This window comes from Lycium ferocissimum, chromosome 5 (assembly GCF_029784015.1).
Source record: "Lycium ferocissimum isolate CSIRO_LF1 chromosome 5, AGI_CSIRO_Lferr_CH_V1, whole genome shotgun sequence".
NCBI lineage: Eukaryota > Viridiplantae > Streptophyta > Magnoliopsida > Solanales > Solanaceae > Lycium > Lycium ferocissimum.
In genome coordinates this window covers 10,734,951-10,759,331 of record NC_081346.1, presented here as the reverse complement: position 1 = coordinate 10,759,331, position 24,381 = coordinate 10,734,951, and the positions used below count along the sequence as shown (strand labels likewise).

The 24,381-nt window shown below is 37.4% G+C and overlaps 2 protein-coding genes and 1 long non-coding RNA gene across 5 annotated transcripts; all 3 read left to right on the top strand.

Annotated features, from left to right (window-relative positions):
* Positions 1–1,773: 1,773 nt before the first annotated feature.
* On the top strand, positions 1,774–14,479 carry LOC132055950 (protein MODIFIER OF SNC1 1). Of its 3 annotated transcripts, none has more exons than XM_059447980.1 (10): positions 1,774–2,030; positions 5,685–5,778; positions 7,217–7,297; positions 7,385–7,429; positions 7,624–7,996; positions 9,089–9,191; positions 9,804–9,884; positions 10,004–11,264; positions 11,337–11,592; positions 11,674–14,479. In XM_059447980.1, the coding sequence occupies exons 2-10, from the start codon at positions 5,747–5,749 to the stop codon at positions 14,158–14,160; spliced, it is 4,719 nt and encodes a 1,572-aa protein (XP_059303963.1). In that variant the 5' UTR covers positions 1,774–2,030; positions 5,685–5,746; the 3' UTR covers positions 14,161–14,479. The 3 variants fall into 3 exon arrangements, with proteins under 3 accessions (XP_059303963.1, XP_059303964.1, XP_059303962.1); XM_059447981.1 differs by lacking the exon at positions 1,774–2,030 and having other exon boundaries at positions 5,424–5,778; positions 11,337–11,407; positions 11,489–11,592; XM_059447979.1 differs by lacking the exon at positions 1,774–2,030 and having other exon boundaries at positions 5,425–5,778.
* Positions 14,480–17,601: 3,122 nt separating this feature from the next.
* On the top strand, positions 17,602–23,712 carry LOC132055948 (uncharacterized). The gene is made up of 5 exons (XM_059447978.1): positions 17,602–17,749; positions 18,184–18,267; positions 19,755–19,885; positions 22,053–22,496; positions 23,060–23,712. Exons 2-5 carry the CDS (start codon positions 18,241–18,243, stop codon positions 23,472–23,474), a joined length of 1,017 nt encoding a protein of 338 aa, XP_059303961.1. The 5' UTR covers positions 17,602–17,749; positions 18,184–18,240; the 3' UTR covers positions 23,475–23,712.
* Positions 18,274–19,597, top strand: LOC132055949 (uncharacterized). Its single transcript, XR_009414684.1, has 2 exons — positions 18,274–18,573; positions 19,344–19,597. It is a non-coding gene; the product is annotated as an uncharacterized LOC132055949 (long non-coding RNA).
* Positions 23,713–24,381: the final 669 nt, after the last annotated feature.

Sequence of the window (24,381 nt, the reverse complement as noted above, 5' to 3'; positions counted from 1 at the left end):
ATTATTTTGCGTAATCTTGTTAAATTCTTGATTTGGACTATAATATTTGGGAGATGTTTTGAGAGGCTTCTGTGACTCTTTGGAATGTTAATATCTGAAAAAATGGGCTGATGGGGTATTTATTATCAGTTCCACCGACTTATTCATGTGGGGCCCGCGGACCATTTACAAATTGGTCTTTCTTGAAATGGCCATAACTCTTGATTCGACATCGCGTGAGGCCCATGACTTTATGGTTGGAAAGCTCTTTCAATTATCTACAACTTTTATTCTTGGTGTTTTCCAAATTCCGGACTTATAATCGCTGTTTTGCCCAAAGTATCATCGAAAACGTTTTCTTAAATCGTTTTGGAGACTTATGTCCATATTATGGGTCATGTCCTTTCTGTGACTACCAACTTTCCACGTACTACTTGTATCACTTTTTTAATATATACAAAATTAGACATGTGGGCCCCACCTTAACTCATGGTTTCGAGGGCTAGTCGAGTGATCATGTTAACCGATTACTCATACACTCTCCAAATGTCATATATACGTTCTCGTACCGAGGACATAATCTTTGTCCATAATCTGTGTAATACGAAACGGTGCCTTGATAACGCGAAATTTTCCAAGGTGTAACACGTCAGGTCATGGAATAGTCCATCTTACACTGAGATAACACCGATCCTAGATATTCCAGGAATGTTTGTTCAGGATGTTCTTGGATCATGACCGACAAGGCCATCGTATGTCCGGACTTGATCGAACTAAAACCTCCACGTGTTGGGTTCCAATTGGTCCACATGCTAAGCGTGGATTTGACCTCATACAATAACATAAGTGTAAATACTTGCTCGCACATGATTTTTAAATCATATCAATTCAACTTACTATGATTAATTGATTTAATAATGTAAATATATAAATTAAATTAATCATGATTATGTCTTTAAAAGTATATATGCAAATATGCTTACATATATTGATTTAGTGTAAACATTCGATGCGAGTAAATCCTTATCATCTTTCTACTATTTCATTTTACATGGTACATAATACTATTTGCTTTTTACCCCCAAAAAAAGGACACATTTTTATACTTGAAAATAAATCAACATTTTTAATGACATCATTTTATAATCACATAAATATTTTAAGAAAAACAGTCTTTTCTTCTTAAATTCGATGACAAATCTAAAATAAGTTCACATGAAATGAAATAAGCAGGTACTATAAGTTTTCTTTTTAAGTAGCAAATCACCAGATTTATTAGTTGAGAGAGATGAAAATATCTGGAGAAAAGAAAAACTTACTTTTTACTCTATCCTCCATTCGTCAAGCAAGAATCACGCGCTAGAGGTGAGAGTGAGAGTGACGTAATAATAAAAAAGTTTATACTAGAAAAAACCAGATGAAGAAGTTAACGTGAATCCGAAAATTAACAGTGGACCCCCACCCGTGTGTTAGTTTAATTAAGGGTAAAGGGACAAAACTGTCCCTCTACTTTGGGTAAAGGGTTCAAAAATTCTCCATTGCAAATTTGAATAAAAAATATCCCTTCCATCATTAAATTTTATAAATATGCTTCTATCTTAATGAAAATTCCTAAATTTTCAAAATAATTCAATTTTATTTCATAGCCCTACATCTGGAGTCACTAGGTATACGAGTGGATAATTCATATGAATTTTTTATTTAATTGAGTCGGATTTAAACGGAGCGAAATCGGATTAATTTGGGATATTTTTGTATTTTTGACCCTTTTCCGTTTGATTAAATAAAGACTTCACTCCTTTGTTGGGTTTTCAATCTAATATTTCATTCATTCCCTTTCTTCCTTATTCTCCACTTTCCCCCTCTCCTCTCTTCTTCGATCTCTTTACCCTTTGTAATCCAAAATTAATCTAAAAAAAAAAAAATTATTAACAAATTCACACACACACACACTCACCATCGCTTCTATATTTCTATACTACACACACTTATATTTTACGTGTTGCAGATCGTAGATCCGATTCAATTCTATATTTCTTCTTTATTTTTTGGTAAGCTCTATCCGTGTCTTTATTACACAAAAATCTGATTCCTTTCGGCATTTATCTTGAATTTCCCGATTTTTTATAGAAATTAAGAATGTTTTTGAATTTCTAGGGTTAGGAAATATGGCTATTTACACTATGTCTTTCCTTGGTACGCTTTAGTGCGACCTGTAGACGGGAAAAGATTAAGTCTTGAGCTATAATTGCACTTAAACTTTGTTGGTGAATTTTGTGGAAATAAAGGTTTGGCTTTTAGAAATTGTGGCGTCTTTTTTTGTTTAAGGTGATATTGTTGTGGGTAATGGAGCAGTCTTTTATGTTTGGATGTGTAAATTAATCTATGGAGTACTGTTACCTAAAAAAAAAAAAAAAAATCTTTGGAGCTTCAATTGCAAAAAAAAGGTTGTGGGTAGGAATTTGATGGGGTTTCTAATTACACTGTAGTAACATTATTGGACAATAAAGTATTATGCTTTCTGCAATGAGAGGATTGTATTCCTAGCAATGAGAGGATTGTATTCCTTGTAAAAAACAACATATCCAGTGTAATCTCACAAGTGGGGTCTGGGTAGGATAGAGTGTACGTAGACCTTATTCCTACCTTGAAGGTAGATAGGCTGTTTCTGATATACTCTCGGCTCAAGGAAAAACAGAGGATTGTATTCCTTGTATAATGAGATAATAGATGAGGCCGTGTTCTCACTAGAAAGGGTTTTCTTTCCTTGTTCTTTCGCTTGTTATGGGGATAAGAGACCTAGCTTGTTTATCTTTTCATCGAAGGGGAAAAAGGAAGAAAAGATATCCAGTTGGAGATAGAGTTAAGTTTAATGGGATATGCGGTTAATCTAGTTAAATTTGTCACGTGCTTCAGAGTTTCTGGTTTTTTTTTTTTTTGCTAGTATGCAGTTAGTTCTTCACGTGTATGTTCAGAGTATCTCAAGTTAAAGCTGTATTATATACCTCAAAACTTTCTAAATATGATGTTAATGATTTTGTACACTTCACTGCTTGTAGTTTCTTTGATTTTGACGATATATTTGAAATTGAAGGCGGCATACTCCAAACAACACTTTGATGTATTAAGCTGGTCAGTAGGGAAGCCAATCATCTAGTAGAGAGAAGTTCAGACACTTTTTTTTTTTTGATGACATGGGAACCCGCAGCCGCTACCCTTCGGGTGCGCACAGGGTTTGCTCCGGTAGTTCAGACACTTTTCTAGTGAAGCCAATCATCTAGTTGTTCCATTGCCTCAAATAAACTCTGTTATATATATAAATTGCTGAAAAGGAATTATCTTGGAAAAAAATCTAAAGCAAAATTGAATAGAGATAAAAATGTGGTGGATCAATTTCCTATGTCCTCCTATGTTGTTTCTTTTTCATATTTTGCTGTAAGATGTTGAAGTTAGTTGTGGAAACAGAGGGAAGTATGCCTTGAAGCTTGGTTAAGGACCAAAACCATTACCTGGTTTTTATAACTGAATGTATGTATATATTCACCTATTTTTTACTTAAAAAATGATAGCCATTGAGCTGTGCTAGAAAATAGTAAAATAATTTTAAATGTGTCCACTGGGTTGATACGGTTGTTAATGCTTAAAAAGGCGTTACTTTTGGTTACTTTTTCTCTTATCTAGTTAACTTATTAAAAATGACTTTTTCTCTTATGTAGTTCACTATTGACCTAAATTAGTTTGTTACCTGGGAATGTGCAAATACCTTTAAGTATTCTGAAAAGAATTTATAGCTGATGACATAGAGTTTAGTTGTCTTAATGTCCAAACTTAAAGCAATTACTAGTGAGGTTAATGTTTTTTGGTGTCTATTGGTTATGAGGTAAAACAGTCCTTTCAGCCATCTTTTGGCATTTTACAATGATTACATTTGGTTTACATGTCGCAAGTGTTCTTTAAATCCTTAAACTCCGTGTGCATCCAAACACCGTCGGAGGGGGGTAATAATTAGCTAATTTTGTGGTATTGAACTTAAAAAGAAAAGATGATGAACAACATATAAAAATATCTCACTTTGATCTCGTGTACACACAAATCAGAATGCATCACTTGTCATGTCTGGATTTATGTATGTTTCGTTTTCCTTTCTTGTTGTGACCACCCTTGTACATGAGACATTAGTGTATGGTTTATAAAAGTTTCTCCCCAGATAAAGTGAAAGTGTGGAACTGTCTATTAGCCTGTTTGGCCAAGCTTCTGGGAACCAAAAGTGCTTATTTTAGAGAGTTGAAGTGTTTGGTCAAGTTTTTAAGAAAAAAGTAAGTGCTTTTGAGTAGTAGCAGAAAATGTTTTTGAGAAGCTGAAAAAGTAGCTTCTTCGCAGAAGCATTTTCCGGTAGCTTGGCCAAGCACAGATTGATGTTCTAAATGTGCTTTCCTGTCTGGATTGAGTGGTCCTTTCTCGGGCAGCCGCGCTCCTTTAATATGATGAGAAGAAGGGGGGCCGGCCTCTTTTCCGTACCAATCCTTATTTACTGGCCAGTTCTTAAGCATTCTCTGAGTGTTGGAAGTACGTCAGACTCCTCTCCAGGCCAAAAGAAGTGTGAACTCAATCCCTTTCCATTCTCTTTCTAGTATGCTTCCTCCATAATCCTTGTTGTAAGCAACAAACAGAAAGAGATAGAGAATAAAAAAGAACAAAGAAGGAAAGAGCAGAAAAAAAAACAAAGAACCGTTAGGTCACCTATTTTGAGTTATGGACACCCAAGGCGATCACTCAGCAATGAACACTAACTGAAAGCGCATCCAACGATAAGATAAATGGCCTTGCTTGCCTTTTGTGATCTGCCAATTGCAATACATGGAAAAGGCTGACACAACCCATTCAAACAGCTCTTTGCTGCTTGACTGCGTGAACCAGGTCCAGGTCTTGCTTTTGGCATTCCCGCTGTTGACGTCCCATCGAGTTAGCTAGTGTTGGGTGAAATTACGTGAGAGAAAGAACCTCTTGGTGGAGTCCAGTCCCCCGGAGGACCGGACTAAAAGCGATCTCACTTTCGACGATTGAACTTGACTTTTCTATCCAGATTGGAACTGGACTTAAACGTCTTTAGGTTTTGATCTTCGGCCATCCTGGTCCTCAGGACCCAACACTATATTATTCCACTATATTTCCTTTAGTAATCGGCATTCTAGAAGCAACTTCTTTATTCTACTCGCTACCGGTTTTGGGTCTTATTAATCTACAATAAACGAGTCTTATATACTGTGTTACGATCACCTCATATTGATAAAAAGTCAACTGTTGCCTCTAAAAGGGCCCAGATACCGCCTAAACCAGTGGATTGAATAACCTTTTTTTTGAGTGCCAACAAAGTGCATGTGTTCTTGGTTAATAAAAACACAAGTTAAATTGATTAGCCTAAAATAAATTGCTACTTTCCAATTTCAAAGAACGCTTTCCAAATTAAGCAGATTTTGGAAGCTTGGCCAAACACGCTATATCTTATTTTTGTTATCCACTTCCTCAATCCAATTGATCTTAGCATCGGCCAAGTCTTATTATATGTAAATTTTGTTCCATGAAGTAGATAATTTGTGTGGCTGGATGTTCTGGTGTAACGTTTCATCTTGAAAATGCTTTAGTATCAGTTCTATTAATTTGATGACTTGTTAATGGAAAGAGGTGTTGTTGCAAATCATTTCCAGATTCTTGCTGAATTAGGCTATTTGTGAAGCTGTTTGGATGACCGTAAATCAATATTTGGATAATGACTTCGAATATGTTGGCAGGGGAGAGAAGGTAAGAAGAGATCCTTTTTTGCGTTAACATTTTTATTTTGCATAAATGCCCTTGATGTTGCTTTATTTGAGCTTTGTTCTCCTTTACTCGTTAAGTACATGCCTCGCTCTAATATTTTGTTTTAAAAAAAACCCATTAAAATACCATTATGAGGCCAAAACTGTTTTGTCATCTTATTCTCTCTGGTGCTCTTCGTCTATTATGCAGATTTTGGACAAAATTAGACTAAAGCTGTAACCAATATTCCTTCATATGATACTCTTTCATTTTGCGACGTTCAAAGATGATTGGATGATCCCATTGTTATACAGCTTTCAATTCATTAAAATCCTTAAGTTAGATATAATATTTCAGTATGAAATAACTTTTCAACAATACTTTTTAAGATTCTTTTACACAATCACTAATGTAATATATAACAACAAGCCTACTCTTCATCAAAGCAAGTCCAAGACCATGCAAAAATGACCTCATTGTCATGGAAGTCCTTTCCTTACTCTTCAATATAGTCGTTCTATACGTTAAGATTTGTAGGAGCTGGGGAATCGGCTTGCAAGGAAAATCTTGATTGAGAATCCATATCTTTCTAGTTTCCTCTATCTCCGGCTAGAAAAGAATGTATGCATCAAACATTGATGTCTCACTGATTTAGATACGACTGAAATCAGCAGCTTAAATTTCGTCCTTGTCAAATACTATCAAATAAATTGATGGAGTAGTTCAATTGTCTAAAGTGGTTTATATGTGGGAGATATGTCACTTCCAGGGCCAAACACCGTGAAGAAAATTTCTTGTGTTACTTAATGTCTTTAATGTTGCGGACTGGTAGCATTGGTTTTTGATAAACTATTGAATTTTGTTATGTCTGAAATAAAAGGGAATGTAGACCAACTAATTTGAGGAGGGTCTCATATTCTCGCTTTCGTGATCAGAATCTCCTAATTAAGTTTTGCGTTCTAAAAGGCATAATTCTCTTTATTCCTCTGCATGAGCTTTTTTCTCCCAAAAAGTTTCAAAGTGCTGTTAGCTAAAATTGTCTAAATACTCTACTTGTTTTTAGGCAAACTATGATGCACTTGTGGATTTCTTTAGTAGGACCAAGTGAGAACCAACAATGAGCTCCAATGCAACATTTTCAGTGTATTGAAGAATTGTTGTGTTGATTGCTCGATGCTTCAGTGATGTGGCATTAAAGCTTAGGAATATATTGTAGAGCCCTTTTTTGGGATCGAGGAAGAGTGTTTCTAAAATTTCTGCTTTGATTCTATGACAAATTAACCTTTTGGCGTTTCTCATAGTTTCTCTCTATTTATGGTGTTATCAAGTTGATTAGCTGTTTTTAAATTGTGTTACATACATTGAAGTCAGTATGATGAGATCGTTTTACTGGTGTGATAGTGTCATTTCTTTAAGGTTTTCTTTAATTCCATCATTATAGGTGGGTTTCTGCAAGAAGAGGTGGCATGACTGTCCTTGGAAAAGTGGCTGTCCCAAAACCATTGAACTTACCCAGTCAGCGGTATGAAATATTGGCTGATTTAAACTTTTGGTTTTTTGATCTACCTATAGGTGTTTCTGAAGTTGTATGTATTTAAATCTTTTGAAGGTTAGAGAATCATGGTTTGGACCCAAATGTTGAAATTGTTCCCAAGTGAGTGCCTGTGTTCTTTTTTAATTCTTATTTTATTTTTAAGACCTTCTTATATTGGTGTCCGCCTACCCATGGTTTTGGCACTTCTATGCAAAACTTATTTGGGTTTGGCTTGCGGAGGGCTGTCTGGTATTTCCTTTTGCATTGTTTCTTTGTTGACTTGATCTAGGCCCCTCTCTACTCTTTTGACATAGGGGTACATTGAGCTGGGGTAGCCGTCCATCTTCCTCTACCTCAAATCCATGGAGTTCCTCAGCACACTCTCCAAATGCTGACGGTGGAACGAGCTCACCAAGTCATCTTAGATCCCGCCCTTCATCTGGTGGGAATGGCAGACCTTCAACTGCTGGTAGTGATAGAACACAAGAACCTACCACTAGTGCATGGGGTACCAGTTCTAGGCCTTCGTCAGCTTCTGGGCCATTATCATCAAACAAAGCACCATCAACATTGGCGCGTCCACGCAGTGCAGAGACAAGGCCTGGCAGCTCGCAACTTTCAAGGTTTGCTGAGCCTGTTTCTGAACATCCAGTAGCATGGGGAGCAACAGCTACTGCAGAGCGTTTGGTACGTAGTTTGTACCTATTTGATTTTCGCTTGTGAATAATATCTTTTAGGTATTCTTTTGCCAAATATCTTTTATGCCTATTGTACCTCCTCTGTAGTTTTTTTTTTTTGGGGGGTGCTAGAGTAAGAGCAAGAGGAGTGAGTTTAACTCTTTTTTCGCATTTGATTTTTTCACTTTAAGTCTGCAATCTAATAGTTAAAGGTGTTGGTGGGCTTGTGGAAGAGTAGTAGTTTTAAGAAGAGCTCGTTCTACAATAGTGTACAAATTTGTCATGTTCTCTTCTCACTTTTTTGTCTATTTTATTCCTGTGTATTATGCTGTTTTGTACAATGCCATCATTAGAAGCTAAATGTTTTATCTCTCCTTGAGCCGAGGGTCTATCAGAAATAACCTCTTACCCTCCAAGGTAGGGGTAAGGTCTACGTACACTTTACCCTCCCCGGAACCCACTCAATAGGGCATTATCATGGTTGGGAATGACTTCATCCCTTTTCCTATGCTTCCTCTTTAAAGTTTCTGCTCCTTAAAAGTGTATCTCCCCCCTCTCTCCCTAAGTTGCACGGACTCTTCGTTTTTGATGTCGCACACGTCTCGACACGGGACGGGTGCGGGATACGTCTTCAACCAACCTTGCATACTTTGACCGGAATCCATGGACAAATTTGGGGGGAAGATTGAGATTTTGATTTCTTAAGATGAAAGATCATGGGAAATGGCATACCTTCATATTATAGTCCTTTTGTCTCATATTCGTTGCTTCACGTTTTAGGCCAAACAGAGAGAAGCCAAGAATTTAAGGGGTTGTGTTCTTTATAGCTCTATTTTTATAATTTTGAATTTTCTTAGCCGAATCCCCGCACCCGTATCCATACCTGGATCCGCACCCCCGAGTCTCAAAATTTAGATTTTGCGAATCCGACACTCGGATCCATACCCTTATCGGATACCCACACCCGATTCCGAGCAACTTAGCTCCGTCCCTCCCTGCCCCTACCCCCCCTCTCTCTCTCTCTCTCTCTCTCTCTCTCTCTCTCTCTCTAAAATAAACTCTGTGTCACTGTGCTGATTTGTGATCTTAATTGTACATACAGGGAGTACTGTCATCTAAAAATGAAGGCTTTTCTTTGAGTTCTGGGGATTTTCCAACTCTTGGTTCAGATAAAGATGCTTCTTGGAAGACTACCGAGTCACAAGGTGACTCCTGGTGCCTTTTAAATCTCCTGCATAAATGTCTTTTATTGGTTAGCTGCACTAGCTTTTGTCATCCTTGTGGTGTAAATACTGCCTGCTCAATGTACATATCATTGTTATACAATGCTTTCTGGGATCATTTGTTTGGTTCTTTAAAATGACTTGTCCTCCCCAATATATTTTGTCGTTTCATCTTTTACTATTGTTTGTGGCAGTTTGTGTACGTGGAGTCTAGAACTAATGATTTTACTGGCAATTATTAGAAATGGGACATGTTCGGTTTAAATCTTCAAAAATTTTCTTTCTACGGACGCTGTAAATGCAGTTAAAACATTATAATTATTTCCTTTGTTCAATCCCCTCACCCCCCTCAACAACTATGCCTAAATTCCAAGAATCCCTTTTCCCCTAAACCCAAAAATTAGAAAAAGGAAGAAAAAAGAAGGAAAAAAAAAAACTTTAAACACTGTTACCTTCTAAAAAAATAAAAAATAAAAAATGAAAAAGAAACTTTAAACAGTGTTTATCCTGTTGCTGTCCCGGGAATGAAACTTTGCTGATTGTTTTGCTGGGATTGTTCTCGTAACTGATTGCTTGGTCATGTTCTTTTGCTAGATAATGGTTCTCGTAGCCGTCCTAGCTCAGCTTCTGGCAAACTAGTACAGCCCCTAGAGAAGACAACTGCATCTCACTCAGGTTTGTGTATTTAGTTTGAAACTCTGTCAAGTTATTCTCATTTGGTACTCTTTTCAGTTGCAATGGAGTATTCGTGGAATATGCTTTCTGATGATGGTAGGGTAATTCTACGAGTGCAGATGTGAAGGGTGGGGCATTTGATGCATGGAAAAGAGATGGTCAAAGTGCTGAGGATCCTCCTCAGCATGGCATGGAGAAATGGCAAGGGGATCCCCATCAGTATCATGGTCCTAATGTTCCACCACAACATTTTGATGCATGGCGTGGTCCTCCTATGAATACTCCAGCTGGTCTTTGGTACAGAGGACCACCTGGGGGGCCACCTTATGGAGCTCCAGTTCCTCCCGGTGGTTTCCCGATCGAACCATTCCCCTACTTTCCGCCCCAGATGCCGCCTCCTGGTATTGCAAATTCACAGCCAGTTCCTCCTCCGGGGCCTGGATCTAGAGGGCATCACCCCCGAGGCGGAGATATATATAGACCTCAGATGGCTGATGCTTATATTCGTCCAAATATGCCATTTAGACCTGGTTTTTACTCTGGTCCAGTGGCTTTTGAGGGCTATTATGGACCGCCAATGGGTTATTGTAATTCCAATGAACGGGAAATTCCTCTTATGGGCATGCCTCCTGGTCCCCCAGTCTATAATAGATACTCAGGCCCAAACACTGATCCAAGCAATACTCACGCCAGGATCGGCGGCCATGGTGGTAATACCAAAGCAATGCCAGAGGGACTGGAGTCTGCTCATCCTGATGATGCTAAAGGACCATATAAAGTTATTTTAAAACATGATGCAAGAGAGGAAGGAGAGACTCGGGAACATTCTGCGCCCACTAATGGCCCAAATCATGATAGACGCTTTCAGAGATCATTGCAGAAACATGAGCGGGGAGGTGAGCACGACAGTGAGAAGGAATTGTATTCAAGGAGGACTACCGGGAGTGGGAACAGTTATCCGCCCAGCTGTGATGATCGCGGAGGTGATTCTTCAGATACCACCAAGGCAAACTCATTTGAAGGTATAAATACTACAAAGGTAGCTGTTGACAGCTGGACAAAGAAATCAGGGTTTGAATCCTCTGGTGGAGTGCCTCCGTCTTCCTCAGCTCCTGAAAAGGGTTCAACGCCTGCAGTGACTGCCAAAGATTCATCCTTGATGAAGAAGATTGAAGGTCTAAATGCAAAGGTCCGAGCATCTGATGGACGTTATGAAGCGCCGTATGTTTCGTCAGAAGAGGATATGAATAAGTCAGAACTGAATTCTAAGGTTACTAATTCAATAAATGAAGCTAAAAGTGGTCCTATGTCATTGGAAAGAACTCATACTTCTGGAACCACGGGGAACAAGGGAGGTCATCCAATAGCTGCCATGTCAAGGTGGTTCTTTATATTGTGCTTGATACTTAAATAGATCTGCTTTCCCTTTTACTAAAAACATCTTCCTCGCAGGAGGCCATCTCATGGTATGCAAACCAGAAATGATCATCTTGGTAAGCCCAGATTTAATAGTCAAGATGATGGTAGGAGAAAAAGGCCCATTACAGCTGAATCATCTGCAACATGCTTAGAACCTGCTTCTAATGTCCATGTGTGTGAGTCAGGTCCTCAAGTTGAGGCTGTTGGACAAGCTCTAACAGATACAAGCGTGAGTGGTGAAAAAGAATCTTTGTCAGATTTGCATGATTCAGCAGATACCCAGGCTCAGGTAGTATGCTTACTTCCTACTCTTTAACTTTAGTTGTAAAATTCCTTTTTATCTAAATGCATGCTACTTATTTTCAATCAGCGCGCAAAGATGAAAGAGTTAGCCAGGCAGCGTGCCTTACAGCTGCAGAAAGAAGAGGAAGAACGAATCAAACAACAGAAAGCCAAAGCTCTTGCTAAATTAGAGGAATTGAATCGCCGTATGCAGTCAGGTGATGCTCCGTTACAGAAGGCTGAAAAGGACTTGTCCCCTGATGTTATCAAGCAAGATCAACAAGGCTCCTCACCCCCTGAAACAGTGGTGTCTACTGTCAAACCTCAAGCACACAATGCAACTTTAGCAGCACGCTGTGACGTCATTGATGCTAGTCAGCGCATTCTTGACAAAGGCAGCGAGCATATTAATCCACCTGTTAAGTTAGAATTCGGCACTTCTATTATGGTCCAATCAGAAATAGCCATCCCACAACCCCAGGCTTTTCAACCTAAGCAGGATGTCAATAGGGTTTCTGCATCTCATGGAAAAGATACTAGTCAGTCAAGTGATGGGGGTGTCATCAAGCATAAGCGTACTAGCTACAAGCAAAGGCCAAATATGACACCGAAGAATATGAATGAAAAAGCAGTTCCTGTTAGCGTTACTGAGGTATCTAAGGGCCCTAATGATGTAATTATTAATAATGTCCCATCAGCTGAGGCTCACGAGGTTGGCTTAAATGCTGAATCAAACATGGTCAATAATGCCAAGGTCGCGGTCGAGTCATCTGCGCAGCCGAGAAAGAAAGGTAATAGGACCAACAAGAACAAGCAGAAACTTGATACTGTGCTGCCTGGCCCTGCTTCTCCATTACCAGTGCAAAATGATAGTAATCCTGCTAAAGTTCGTGCACAACAGAAGTTGAATTCTTCTCAGTTGGTTCTGGATGTGAGCTCAGTTCAGGCAGCAAGTGGTGATAATGTTGTGCAACCTTCTGACCAGAGTTCTCCTGTGCAAATTGATGAAGGTCATGGTCGAGTAATTAACCACTGGAAACCTCAGCACCCTCGCAGGACACAGAGAAATCAGCACTCTAATATGCATACTGATAAGTTTCAGGGAGGTGACTCGGTTGTGTGGGCACCTGTGCGGTCTCAAAGCAAAACTGAAGAAGATGGTGCTGAAGCAAGTCAGAAAACTGGATCTGGTTCCATTGGTCCTCTGAAGAGTGATAATGTGGTGCAGAGTAATTCAAAAAGCAAGAGGGCTGAAATGGAGAGATATGTTCCAAAACCGGTGGCCAAAGAGCTTGCCCAGCATGGTAGTAGTCAGCAGCCGCTGTTGTTGTCAGGCCCTTCTCCTGGTCCAGATGGGACAACTGGCAGGGCAGAATCTAGGCCTGAAAACTCTGGATGTTCCCTACCTACTGGATCTACAACTGAGAGTTTTTCCATAGAGTCTAGCGATGGTGATGGAAAACACAATAATAATAAGCAAGGCAAAGCACATGGAGTGTGGAGGCAAAGGGGTTCAACAGAATTGGCTTTAGACAAGAATTTTAAGTCCTTGGATCACACTCAATCTTTGAAGCCTGATGGAGATTCTATGAAATATGAATCAACCGGTGAGTTCGATGTATCAGATGGTTGGAACATGCGAGGTGATTTTGAAGGTCCACGTACCACCATCCCTGTTGTACAAGATGAGGGAACGACAGGTAAAGGAAAATGCTATCCTTCTAAGAGCCATAGAAGCACAGGAAATTCTGGATATGAATACAAAAACAGCAGTGCGGGGACTCAGGAAAATCACACTGTGTCAGGAGCTACTGAAATAAACCAGATGGACAGAAGAGTTGCAGCAAAGGAAAACCGTGGCATGGGCAATCGTACTCCACCACCCCATTGGCAACCAAAGTCCCACATGGTTGCAGTTAATAATCAACAGGCAGGTGTGTCTACTGGAGCCCAAAATGTTACTCGGGAAGGCGATCGGGGTAATAAGAGGGACTATCATCACGATAAAGTGAATGTTCCCCTACACAGTGAGGAGGAGAGCTGTGATATAGGTGCAGGTAAAGCAGATCAATTAGCATCTGAAGAGAAAATTGTTTCAGACGTGCCAAACGTTCGAAATCTGGATCCAAAAAGAGAGAGAAAGCCTGCTTCATTTAGGGGGCGCCCCTACTCCCCCAATCAAGGCCCTGTTGTCCAAGCTGGATCAGCTCCTGCTGAAAATGCCGAAGCAGTGCAAGAGAGGAGCAACTCAGGTTTGAGGAGGAATGTAAACCAAAATAATCGTCCTGCCCGGACCCAGGAATGTAGTGGAGATTTGTCCTCAGGGAAAGATAATCGGCAGCACAACACCTCAAGTGGGCGAGAAAGGCGGAGAAACAACATGCATTATGAGTACCAGCCAGTTGGGCAATACAATAATAGCAAATCAAGTAATTTTGAAGTGCTAGCTGATGGTTCTCACAATGTTGATCAAAATAGATACAGAGAGAGGGGTCAGGTTCAGTCAAAGCGTGGAGGTGGGAATTTCCATGGTAGGCAAGGTGGACCTGCACGAGTAAATGCCAATTATGATTGATGGGGAGGCTAAAATGTGGTTTTAGGTCTTTTAGCTTGTGATGGACAGCATCTTTAGCAGATAGTCTTCTTCTTGGCGAGATATCTGGTGGTGCAGTTTAGGTGATAACTTTTGTCGTGGTAGAAGAGAGAACTTGTTGGCCGATGTCACACGGTGAGCTGGACTACGGCTGGGTGTGGCCACATGGTATTGGGAAAAAGTAATGTGTTTGGTGCAACTGTAAGTGCGACGTTGTGAGAGATGTAATTAATTTGAAGACCATTAAAATTGTTGCCCATTTTCTCCACAGAGGAATGTCTATGCATATGGTCATGGAGCTTTTTCTCTTGTAAGTTGCTATTACTATATTTGTGTTATCAGAATTTTAGCTGGCACAAATACCTATAATCCTCCCAGTCTAGTGCTTGAGACGGTTACGTTTATGCCTATTTTTTTTTTTTAAAATAATAATTTAAAGGCAATAAAACAGTATTATTTTAAACAAATGAATCAAATAAGTAATTATAACAAATGGTGATTTAAATGAATTAGAACGCGTCGTGTATAAAAAAATTGAATCCAACCACCAACTCTTGAAACCTGTACTTGTAAATTGTTTGGACACATGTTTTAAACGTAGTTTTTACACATTTTAGTTCAAACAGTGGTAAAGAATCTATATATAATATAAAGTTAGGTATAGACAAGGTGATGTGGCACCTCTCTATGGCCTCCATTGGTATTTATCTTTTTTCTCATTTTTTTGCATTTTTTGATATTTTTCTCCTTCATTCTATTTAATACAATGCATTTATAAAGGAAAAAAGTCTGATCCATTTGATTTGCCTAATAAAGCGCTACTGTATCCGTTTTCTTAAACTGAGCCCACGTAGTATACTACAGTAGTAAATACGATTTGCATTATCTTCCTCCTTCCTTTATTTGTCTGTGTTACACCCTTTATTTGCTTTAAATTTTTACCTCCATAAGACCATAACTGACCTATTAATTTCTGCTCTTAATAGTATTTATATTTCATGCTTTTCAAGTTTTCATATTCCTAACCCCCAAAATTTAATTTAAAAGTCTAAGATACCTTATGGTATTTCTCCATCTACTCCTATATAAATTCATATTTTTTGTTTCATGAGACTCTACCCAAAGTTATCCTCAATTTTCACTGCAGTATTATATTCATGTTTTTCTTACTTGAAGAAGAAGAACGCTCTTGAATGGTGATAGGCTTCTGGAAGTGGATATCAACAAGAGCTTCCTAAATTATGTATTAATTCCATATTTTTCCCTTCTATCTTTTAATGATTAAGGTCTTCGTAATGATGTGTATATTGTCTTATTTTTTTTTCTCTATTTTCTTTCCCTATGTACCTCTATGATGTCTCTTAAGTTCAGGTTTTATATGAATTTTCGTCCAATGATAAAAAAGGAGTAGAATTGCATAACATAGCCATTGATTATATTGTTTCAGCTGTGGCGCAGCGGTGTGCAATAAATCGAGTTGCATGTTCTTTTGTTGATTGAATTTGATTAAGGGAGTACATTGTTATTGTATTTGAATGGAGATGAGAGTTGTGGAAATCACGGGCGTATATGCACATACATTATAGTATTTAGTCTCTTTCTGTGTGTTTAATTTGTTTTAAAATCGTTGTAAGTTGCAAGAATAAATATTGTGTTCTTCTTCTAAAGAAGATGATCACATGTGAATTCCTAACGGTTTTTTTTCTCCGTGGAGTCAATTGTAAGTACGGGTATTTATAGAAAAAACCGAGTAAGTGTAACTTTTTTAATCTTTTGTATTTTTTATTTTATATTCTTTTTTATGTGAGAAACTCTCGAAAAATATTTAAAAACGCTGACTTAGATACACATTTATTAAATATATATTAGATAAAGAGAATATTATATATATATATATATATATATATTTAAGGACACAAATGTACTTCAAACTTCAGCATTTTAAGAAATAAAAAGATAATTAATTAGGAATACATATCAACTTTATAAACATGCTCCATTTATAAAAGTACTGGCCATCCGTAATCTTTCGTAGACAACATATAACATGTAATATTTTGTAAATTATTTGTGTCTTTTATATGACCGCGCAAAGCGCGGACAATTTCACTAGTAGTTAAAATAAAGCAAGTACTACCAACACTGATCATATGTGAGTAGCTTCAAAACCACAAGCGTGTCTTACTCCCACTCACATCTTTATAATATGTGAGTAGCTCGAAAACTACAAGATTTTTTTACTAAAACCATTTAGGCCTCCTTTTAATTTACAAATAATAATGCATTTCCACAAAGCAAGATAAATGTGAATAGGTTTCATTCCCTGTTAACCAACTCTGAACAATTTCGTTACTATTCTACAATCATTATTAATATGTTCAAAACATGATTCTAAACTTCCACGCGGGGTAAGAAGTAACAAAACAAACTCAGAACCAAACTTAGAACAAGATGCCTCGAAATCAAATTTACAGTACAATAATCTGTCCCATTTGAAGTCCCAATGGTTTGGTGAAATGAAATATGCGTTAACATCGCGCAATCCTTGTTTTATAGATTGTAGTACTTTTATACGTTCAAATTTGGATGCCAATTGTTTTTATATGACATACATTACTAAAATATGTTATAATTACACATGCATCCTGGGTTAACCTAACTATTAATGAAGTGAGTGAAAATAATGGAAGACCAGAGTCAAAATACGTAGGAGACAAATGACACTCAATGGTCTCTTCTTATTTGCCTATATCTTAGTAGACATGTCTACGTTGTTGAAAGGCAACACACACCTAATGGATATCTCTTAACGCACACCTAATGGATATCTCTTTCTTTCATTTTTTTATCGAACAAAATATGATTGAAAAATTATAATAAAATGAATTTGAAAAATAGAACCTAATGAATGGAAGATCTAAATAGTCATAAACTGCTCCGAATTGAAGACGTACTTGATTGAATTTGGCAAATTACTGAATTTACTTTAGGCCTTTTTCTTTCTTCTTCTTGTAATCTAGATCCATCATACAAATATGAAGTATGCTTCGTGTTTCAAATTGGAATAATTCAGTAGACATTACACGTATATACTAAATGCAAATCATAAAATAATTTTTTTTCTTCTTCCAAATTATAAAGGGGCAAATATGGGTTCTCAAGTCAATTTTTGCTCCTCTTTTTTTTTTCAAAAGAATATACATGATATATGAAAAAAGTTACTACTCTATATTTAAAAAGTTCTTAAGTATATTTGAGAACTTACTTATTAAGTGAACATTATACTTCAAAAAGTGAATGAGAAGAAGAAGAAAAAAAAAAAAGAAAAAAGAAAAAAGAAAAATTGATTAATGAAAAATCGAAATGGTCCCTAAAGAACCCTAGTTTCACAATTCTGACCCTTTCTCTCGTATTTCCCCTATCCGAAATCTCAAACTCTCTAAAAATTGCTTTTGTGTTATCTGAAATAAACAGATAAAACTTTTCTTCTTCGAAAAGGCAATTCATCACCGCCAAAAGAAAAACCCTTGTATAGGTTACACGTATTTACACCTTACCTCTATCTTGCGCTGTAAGCATTCATCTTTCTTCAATACCCCCACAAATTTGTATGTATATTTGTTTATTGAGCTCTTAATTTAGGTTTCAAATGAAATTGTGGTCCTTTACATACAATTTTTTGTACAAAATAAAGAGGTTTAATTATATGAAACCGTTTTATTTCCCCTTTTTGGAGTTAATTAATTGGAACCTCTTTAATATGTCTCTTATTTGCAATGCTTGCTAGAATTTAATTTATTATTTACTGTATGGATAATCTTCATATTCCTATAATTGCTTGACTTTTTATTTTACTTTTTTTTTTTTTTAATATATATCTTTTTGTGATAAATTTATAAACTTTGGTTGACTTTGTGATTTTTGTGGTTAACTGTTTTGCTAGCTACTGAGTCATATATACTCTTTTGTTGTGATGTGTCTGTATACTATATGTTGATATTGTAGCTCTTGGAGAAGTAATGACCTTGATTGCTAGATGATTGCACGTGCAAGGTGGAGATAATGGCATTAGCAACCCATCATTTGCAGGTAAAATGGACAATGATCCATTACAGTTTCCATGGCATGCTTTGTAAGCTTAAACTTGGAAATCTCTATATTTGAGTTATTGGATTTGCAGTTCATACCATTGTTATATGGTGTGTTTTTTTCTCTTTATATTAATGAAAAAGTTTCTATGAATTGAATTGCCTCCTACACGTTCTCTAAAAGCTGGATGTTTACTTAGCTTGTTTAGTTGGAATTCTCTTGCACCTGTTAATAGTGTTGACTTGTTTTTGGACATTGTTAGCTCCTTAGTTCTAGCATAGGCATACATGTACTGGTGCTAAAAATGTATTTTTTTTTCTTTTGTATTGGAGCTAACATATCTTGTATCTTTTGTAATTTGGCATCTTCTTGATGCCCCTGCAATGAAAAAATCTTCATAAGAAAATGTTCCTGTGTGTCGCCCCTACCCTCTAGGAATTGTTCTGTAGTTAGATGAAGAAATTTATGAGTAGTTTCTTTGTTTTTAATAGCATGGCAATCTTTTAGACCAGCAGGCTGTGTTTGATCTAGTCGGAAAGCAAGCATTTGAAGTTTAAATGCACTGTGAGTTTGATCTAGTTGTAGTTGAAAAACCTTGTAATTTAATTGTCTATCACACAGGAGAATAGTGAATTTTTCTTCCTGTAGATGAAGCTCTGTCATTTGCTGTTAATGCTCTGCCTTGGTGATTATCTACATTGCTTAAATCATGTTCGTTTTGATTTTAGCATTTATCTAAGTAAAGAGACTTAGAGTCTATTGATGAGTACATAGACATGGTTTCATTTTTTGTCCGACTTGCGTTTGCAACTTACTCAAGTACTTCATCTACATCAAATTTCCTGTCCCTGTTGATGATGTCGGATGTACTTTATATAGAAAAAGTGGGTCATACAATCATTTTGCTGCCATTTTCCGAGTTCAATTTCATCTTATAGGGATTGTGATTTTTTTAAGGGATTTGCTAACGTTGAGTAAAGCAAGCCTACTTTACGAAAGAGTGAGCTTTAGAGACACTTTGAAAAGGGAAATTAGGCGATATTAGGGTAAAGTAGACCATATATGCTAGGACTGAGTGACTGAGTTGGACATTATGACCATTTTATGCAATTGCATCTGGAATTATTTTTCTTCCATAAGCAGCAACATGAACTTTGGCTCGCCTTCAAGCATTCCTCCCCAAAAGCTCTTCGTACAGAGGATTGGGTGGAGTTTGTAGAGAATCATATTTTGTAGATTCTTTATCTTTTGGTATATCCCTTGTATACGGTCGTTCTTTGGCCATGTTTCTGAATGAAAATACTTTTACTTGATCAATTTTTTTTTTTTTTTTTTTTGTTTTTTAAAAAAAAAAGCTCTTCGGTTAGAAAAATAGTGGCTAATAGAAGAAATATCATCATACTGTCTTTTTCTGTTTGCAGAGAAGTGTCTCCATTGCAGCCTGCAAGTTCCTCAATTGTATTAAGTAGACATGTTTTTACTTGCAGGGTTCTTATAGAACATGTCCTTTGAGTCCATCTTCGTGGACTACTGGGGACAAATTGAGACATTCTGTAGCAAAAGTTCCTGTTGGCCAGAAAGATAATTTCATATCACTGAAGTGCAAATCTTGTTTGAGGTAGCATCATGTATCCTCCCTTTACCTTTGTTCTTGGTACCCAATTTATGGTCCTAACTTTTGCAGTCATTCTATTCAGCTTTTTTATAATGACTTATCACAAAAAAGAAAGCTTCTAAATTCAAGGAGTTGGTCGTGATGGTCTATTCTCTTTTGATTCAGCAGTTATATGAAGATTTTTAGAAGTAATTAAAATGAACATTTTAGCTCTTTTTCTATAATTTTTCTAAAGAACATCTTGACAATAAACATAGTAAAACTTTTGGGTTATATCCAATCATTTGTAAATATATCATAAAACCCTTGGTAAACTAATTACTTCATGTTATATCAAGATTTACAACTCTTTGAATTCACCATACCGGAGGGTGTGGCCTTGTGGTCAATGGAGTGGGTTGAGAATCATGAGGTATATTGTTCAAATCCCAGCAGAGACAAGCAATAGGTGACTTCTTCTCATTTGTTCTAGCCTTGGTGGATAGAGTTATCTGGTACCTATTGCTGGTGGGAGGTGGCAGGTATATCAAGGAATTAGTCAAGGTGTGCGCAAGCTGGCCCGGACACCATAGTTATTATTATTATTTTTTTTTTAAAAAAAGGGAAAAAACTCTTTGAGTTCCTTTGAATTAAATGTGTGACCAAGTGCAGCGTCTGGAGAATAGGCAGAGAATGGATAAATTCTTGTTTCCTGCTTCTTGCTTTTCCGTTTGGCTGGAGGCTGTGATGGATAGGGTAAAGCATGTAGAAAAATGAGAGATAGAAAGGACTTTGTATATGTTTGTTCCTTTAAATTATAAAAGATTGTACACTGATATGAGTTTAAATTGGAGAGGTGCATATCTGATGAAAACCTGGATGAAGAAAATTTATAATCATTGTTGAAACTAACACTCTTTCCCAGGGGATAGGAAATGACGATGAATTGGAAGTGCTTTAGTTTTCATTATCACGTATTAGGAAATCTTGTGTAGTTGCTAATTTCTTTTATAACTGAGAAATTCCTGAGGCACAGTGGCTCACGGTACAAAACTTGGAGGATAATGGGCCCATCCCTCTACCCTTCTCCACCTAAATATCACACATTTTTTCTGCAGAAGAGTTTGAATCCGTGACATGCATCTAACCCACACATCTTATCAGCCGAAGTCCTAGGGGCTTGTGCAGTTGCTACATTTATATTTATTCTCTTGGTGTTAAATAAGACATGTTCTAAGGCACTGAGAACAGATTGAAGGATACAAATCCTCCCAACCTAATTGTGCTGATTTAATAAAAAAAGATCCAACTTAATCTATCCAAGCAGCAGTTACCTATGCAATTCATGGAGATGATCTACTGTCTTTGATTGTATTATCTTGTGTATGAAAAGGATAGCGCTATAGATTTAGAATATCATTGATCAATATGCCTATGCTGATGCCTGTTTCACCCTTTTTATTGTACACAACTCTTGGTTGTAGTGTGATAAAGTTGAGAAAGGGAAAGGGTGGCTGACAGCATGTTTTGAGTTTGCTTTCTCTTACTGTCATATTTAGCTCTGATCTGACATACGAGATGTTTATTTACTTCTACGCGTGAATGTCAATTGTAAAAAAAAACATGGCTAAATCTATCTGCATTCACGTTTACATGCTGACTGTGTAGGTCTTTCTGTTTGCTTGACAAACTAGGAGTTGCCAAGTCAGCCATCTGTCAAGTTTCTTGTCAGGCCTTTGTAAGGCTTAAACAAAACCGAAGGACTGAACAATAGCCACATCGTAATACTGGTTAAATTGGTTAAAAAAAATTCATTTGACTATTCTGTTGAAAGCGATGCCATGCATGATGTTATTTATCCAGAAAATCTGCATTTAGCCTGATGATAGATTGATTCATTCCTTTTGGCATTTCTCAGTGTGTACGTTTTAGCTGCCAAAACTACCTCTACAAAATTAAGGTTTAAAAAAAAGTAAAAAGAAAGAAACAGCCATTGCTACCAGGGCCTCGTTGTGTTTAATTTCCCAGAAAGATGCCTAGTGTCCATATTAGGTGTATGCAGTCTGAAATCTGGATTGCTGATTTCCCTCATTGGACCGTTTTATCAGTTCATATTAGTTATTCTAGATTGTACTACGTCCCTTCCATGCATGGTGCTGCATATGTGATTGATCAAATAACTTGATTCCAGAATAGGGGCTCCTCTAGTCCTTAAACCAAAAGGAAAATCCTTGAAGATCTCAGCTTTCAAGAGCAACAACCAAAATGAGTCTGGAGGCAGAGTCAGCGGGACAAAATCCCTGAAGAACTCAGTAAAACTTTCTTATGTACCACATGAGAGTGAAGAAACCTCTGTGGAATCTCCACGGGCACAAAATGTTCCGATTTCTTACCCCGCGGAAGCAGACGAGACTACAAGTTATTCTGCCATACAAAACATATTTAAGAGCTGGTTAACATTGTTGCGTACACCTCCACCAAACCAAGTTACGCATGAAACGGTGGAAGAGCCATATACCACAGAAACGTCAGAAACACAAAAGATGGTACAAGAGAAAGAAAGAGGTTTCATAAAGGCGGTCTGGTGCTACTTTCTGAGTCTGGATGCAACAATAAAGATACCTGTATTGACATTGTAAGTATTGGTGTATTTCTTGTTAATGTGTGTCTTTTTACTACCTGCTTTTGCCCGTCCCCTCTCTCTCTCTCTCTCTCTGTGTCTGTGTATGTTTATGTCAGATTTTTGTCTTGAGTTTGGGGGAGTGTCTCTCTGTTATGTGGTCTTTCTTTCTACTTAATATGCTCCTTCATCCATTGATTTTTGGATTTTGAGATGTTACATAGACATTCAAAATATCTTCTGCAATCTTTTTAATGAGTTTAAATATTCCCTTGCTGTGTGCAAATGATCTGCTATTTTGCTATAAAATGGAGCTCCTGAGCATCCTTTTTTTTAATAATTAAAAGAATGTCTTCTTTTCAAAGAATGGAGGTCTGAGCTTTCTGGACTTTGTCTGTCAGAATAGAAAATTGTTGCTTTGCTATTACGTGTGTGTTGTTATTTATCCGAAAGTTGGAAAATATGTCTTTATAGCAGTCAGGCATTGAATGTACGAAATAGAATGGTTCTGCTGTCTTTTGCTTTCATTGTGATCCTGCATAATAGATGTTTACGCTGCCTATTCTCTCACTTTGCAGTGTTCCTTTGTATGTTGGTGTTACTCTAGTAAATGGAGCTGAAGTATCTAAAGAGTTGACCCCTCTCTGGATTCTTGGACCATTGATTCTTGCTTTGTATGTTAAGATGCTCCGGGGCATATGTGCACTCTATGTATTCAGCATCAAGCAGACGGTTAACGTGGTCAAGAACTTGCCTAGGTATTCCCTATTAGCCTATGACTATGTTGCTCGCGGGAAGCTCAAAGAACATATTAGAGCGCTTTTGCTGCAACCGTTGGTAGATATAAAGAACTTGGATTACAAAGAGGCAGCGAAAAGAAAGACGAAGGATATACAAGTGTACTTGGTGGAGAAGTACCTGGACTATGTTGAATCAATATGGCCATATTACTGCAGAACGATCAGGTTTCTGAAGAGGGCAAATCTAATCTAGGTGTAAGACTATTATATCTTTCCAATATTCTGTCAACGGAAAAGCACATTCAAATACGGAATATTTTTTGTTTAGTCTTCTCCTTTACTTGTATAATTTTTTGTAAGCAGTGCCTTTAGGAATCGTCTGTTGAGAACCCCCAGTTTGGGCTGGGGTTCTCCTCGAGAGCAGAAAGACAGGTTTCTGTTGTAACTTAGTGGACATCTGAAAGTGGGTTGCATGCGTTTTTTGTTGTGGACGAGTTTTGCTCCTTTAATTCGTTAAGCATCCCCATCGTTCCTCGTCTTATGTTATGAGTAGTCTATAAAAATTTATTAAGATGACAACAAAGTAAACAATAGAAAATCTAATCCCCCCCCCCGCCCCCCAACCCTCCCAAAACACACCCATCGGGTGGATTCATAATGTTTTCTTATCACCCACTCACCATATCCTTCGGCATGGCCTTGATTTGCTTTTTTTGGCCGGGATTGTATAAGCAATTCTCATCTACCGCGCATTTTCATCCCCCCCCCCCCCCCCGAAGCCCCAAAAACCTTTCATGAAACACACACACACACCCATCCACTATTCCTTCGGTATGGCCTTATTGGCTGGGAATGTTTGAAGTTCCAACTTTTTCTCATCTCTGAACTCACCAACGGTATGCAAGTTGAAATTGATTCTGAGGGATTAAATTGTTATATATGTTAATTGTTCACCTTTTAAAAACTTAAAAGATAACAAGTTTTCGAAAAACTTGTTGCAGGCTCCTTGTAGCGTAGAGGAACAAAAGACTTTATAACAAGAAGGATAGAAACCTCAAAATGATGATCCAAACATATATAATCGAATTAATTAAGTAATATTGTTCTCCCTATAAATATCTGATATTCATTTAACTCTTTGTTATTTGATAAGTTAAAAA

Excerpts from the sequence above, each read along its gene's own strand:
- LOC132055950 (XM_059447980.1), top strand. The coding sequence starts at position 5,747 with ATGACTTCGAATATGTTGGCAGGGGAGAGAAG. Across the intron at positions 7,430-7,623 it reads AATGTTGAAATTGTTCCCAA|GGGTACATTGAGCTGGGGTA; the intron begins GTGAGTGCCTGT and ends CTTTTGACATAG. Across the intron at positions 7,997-9,088 it reads CAGCTACTGCAGAGCGTTTG|GGAGTACTGTCATCTAAAAA; the intron begins GTACGTAGTTTG and ends TTGTACATACAG.
- LOC132055948 (XM_059447978.1), top strand. The coding sequence starts at position 18,241 with ATGGCATTAGCAACCCATCATTTGCAG. Across the intron at positions 19,886-22,052 it reads AAGTGCAAATCTTGTTTGAG|AATAGGGGCTCCTCTAGTCC; the intron begins GTAGCATCATGT and ends ACTTGATTCCAG. Across the intron at positions 22,497-23,059 it reads AAGATACCTGTATTGACATT|TGTTCCTTTGTATGTTGGTG; the intron begins GTAAGTATTGGT and ends CTCACTTTGCAG.